At 37.5% G+C, this 2,500-nt stretch overlaps 1 protein-coding gene across 1 annotated transcript in view; it reads left to right on the forward strand.

The window, feature by feature from the left end:
- Nucleotides 1-385: 385 nt before the first annotated feature.
- The window catches only part of LOC144440067 (uncharacterized), an 8,658-nt gene continuing 6,543 nt past the window's right edge, over nt 386-2,500 (forward strand). The window contains exon 1 of the mRNA XM_078129311.1: nt 386-516. Coding sequence (XP_077985437.1) covers nt 471-516 — 46 coding nt within the window. The 5' untranslated portion in view covers nt 386-470. The remainder of the gene's footprint in view (nt 517-2,500) is intronic.

Below are 2,500 nucleotides of genomic sequence, written 5' to 3' on the forward strand. Positions count from 1 at the left end.
AAGTTTAATGATAAGTTTGATGTCAACCTGGTTCCATGAACTTGAACTTTGCTGCAGCTTGTTTAAAAAGAAAACTGGACAAACGTGTGACGTAATTGTTTTTCCTCGGCGGTGGAGGGATGCGTTTGGTGTTAGGTACTTAATGTCTAATGGATCATCCGAGTCTGAAAATGCGACGCTGTGTTTTAAACATTTCGAAGCTGTCCACTATAATCAGTTTGCAGACAAAATTAAGTAAACTGCATAAAACAATTGAATAGCAAATCTTCGTGATTTCTATTCTTTTTTATTTGTTTGTTTGTTTGTTTGTATTGCTATGTTTGAATTTGTCACTACAAATCATTATTGTAAGTTCTTAAAATAACTTCGGACTTTCCAGTCTCAAAAGTATCACTGCGCATGCGTCTGCAAAAGAACTTATTTGGCACCTCAACAGGCAGACGTCATTCACTCCGAACTTTGGAGAAGAGATGGCTGTGAAACTAAGCATCGTTGTTCTTTGTTCATTGCTAATTGGTAGGTCTAAATATTAATACTTCTATTTATGTGGCATATGGAAACTCATATACATTTTGCCTACTCGGACCCCAACGTCATAACAGTATCAGCATTTTGTACACTATTTGAACACAAATACGGCTTGAATTTCCGTGACTAGCTTGTTTCGCAAACAAGGATACGTCATACCGTAAGATTGCGATGAATGGTTTTGAAAGCAGGACGAAAGACCAATGTAATACTTTGCCAGCCAAAGTTTCATCTTCGCTCGGTATGTCGTGGTATTTGCAATTACACGATTCGTAAACTGAGCATGCTCATTGCGATAAAGACGTCTTTGTACGAACTCAACAGTTTGCTAACACCATTTGACAAATCCAGTTATTTTTTCTATCATTTCAACATGTTTCAGTGTACTCGTTTTTTTTTTAATTTCTTTTTATCGACAATTTGAATACTTGTGATTAAATTCGACTCCAGGTTTTTCTCTTTAGACATTTCATATTATTGAAGGTCGATGTAAAATTCATTTTCTGTTCTTTATTTTAAAAGGAACTTGAGCGAATCTGTCATAAATGTTAGCACATATTCTATCCCATCACCCAGCAGAGCAAGGGACTGTAAAAGTGCTCGTGTACACCATGTAATTGATCTTGTGTATTAGCTAACAATGCTGTATATCCGGAATGTGCTTGCTTTCTATATACTCAGAACTAGGTTTCCATAACTTTGTTTAATTTCCTGGGTTCTTTGTTTGTTTGTCTGTTTGTTTGTTTGTTTGTTTGTTTGTCTGTTCCTTTTATGTCTCCAAATGACAAAGTTTTCAATAACAACATGTAATCGAAACTTTATTACATGTTCAATTTTAACAACCATTTCATTACACCCAATTGATAAAAGAGTTTCATGCCTCCGGTCTGGGGAGCAATGAGGAAACAAAAAAAAAACAAGCATTTTTGTGTGCCACAAAATATTAGTGATATAGTTTGAGAGGAAATGTGTTAGTTCCCGAAGCATAGCCTGTGACATGTCAGTATTTTTGGTGCACTAAAACATTGTAATTCTGAAATGAAATGAAAGCAATGGAGATCATATTCTGCCCTTCCTTCATGATCATACAAGTAAAACAGGTGTGGAAAGAAACATACCCTTTCGTTTTACCTGAACGAAAGTGAATCCCAAGCTGCTACGGTTATGTCAAATAAATCAGGACTTCGCTCCTGTCTGTCGCCACGTTTCTTTCTCAACCACAGGCGATCATTATGAACGTTGCAACTCAGACAATGTCGGTTATTTGAGGTCGTACACGTAGGCAACCCAGTTCGTCGAACTGTTCAACGAGCTGTCGTCTTTTTCCTGGTAATAATACAAATGTTCATCTTTCACTTTCACCTACTGACACAATTGTATGATTCTGAAAGACCAACCAGGGCACGTGCAAATAGTCGAGTCAGCATCACGAGACTATTACATCATATGATTGGGACTCGATTGTCCTGCACAGTACAAAGGGGTGCCGTGTATGAGCCAATAATGGTGTAAGAGTGGTCACAAGGCAAATCACAAACTTTTGTAAAAAAAAAATACATGATTAGCCTCGCTCTGAGTGTAGCCTCGCTCTGAGTGTATATAAGTAGAATATCATAAGGTCAGTAACACATGTATAATGATATTTCATGCCCCCCTCCCTCCCCCTTTTAGGCAATCAGAAATTTAACGTAACCCAACCCAAATCCCAACCCCTCCCGACAGTCCTTGCATCATTACATTTTTTCATGCCCCTCCCTATCCACCCCCCCCCCCTCATAAATCCTACTCGTTCTCTAATATAGCTGTTTTTTATAAAGAAATGTATTAAATATTTTTCGTGGTTTAATAATGATCGCAACCTTTGTGTATTTTTGATTGACTAATTCAGGGGGTTATGCCACTGTAATCATTTAGCCTACACAATGCTAGTGAGTATAACATATAGTGCTAGACGAGGTACATATACAGAGGA

Source organism: Glandiceps talaboti, chromosome 9 (assembly GCF_964340395.1).
Source record: "Glandiceps talaboti chromosome 9, keGlaTala1.1, whole genome shotgun sequence".
Lineage (NCBI taxonomy): Eukaryota > Metazoa > Hemichordata > Enteropneusta > Spengelidae > Glandiceps > Glandiceps talaboti.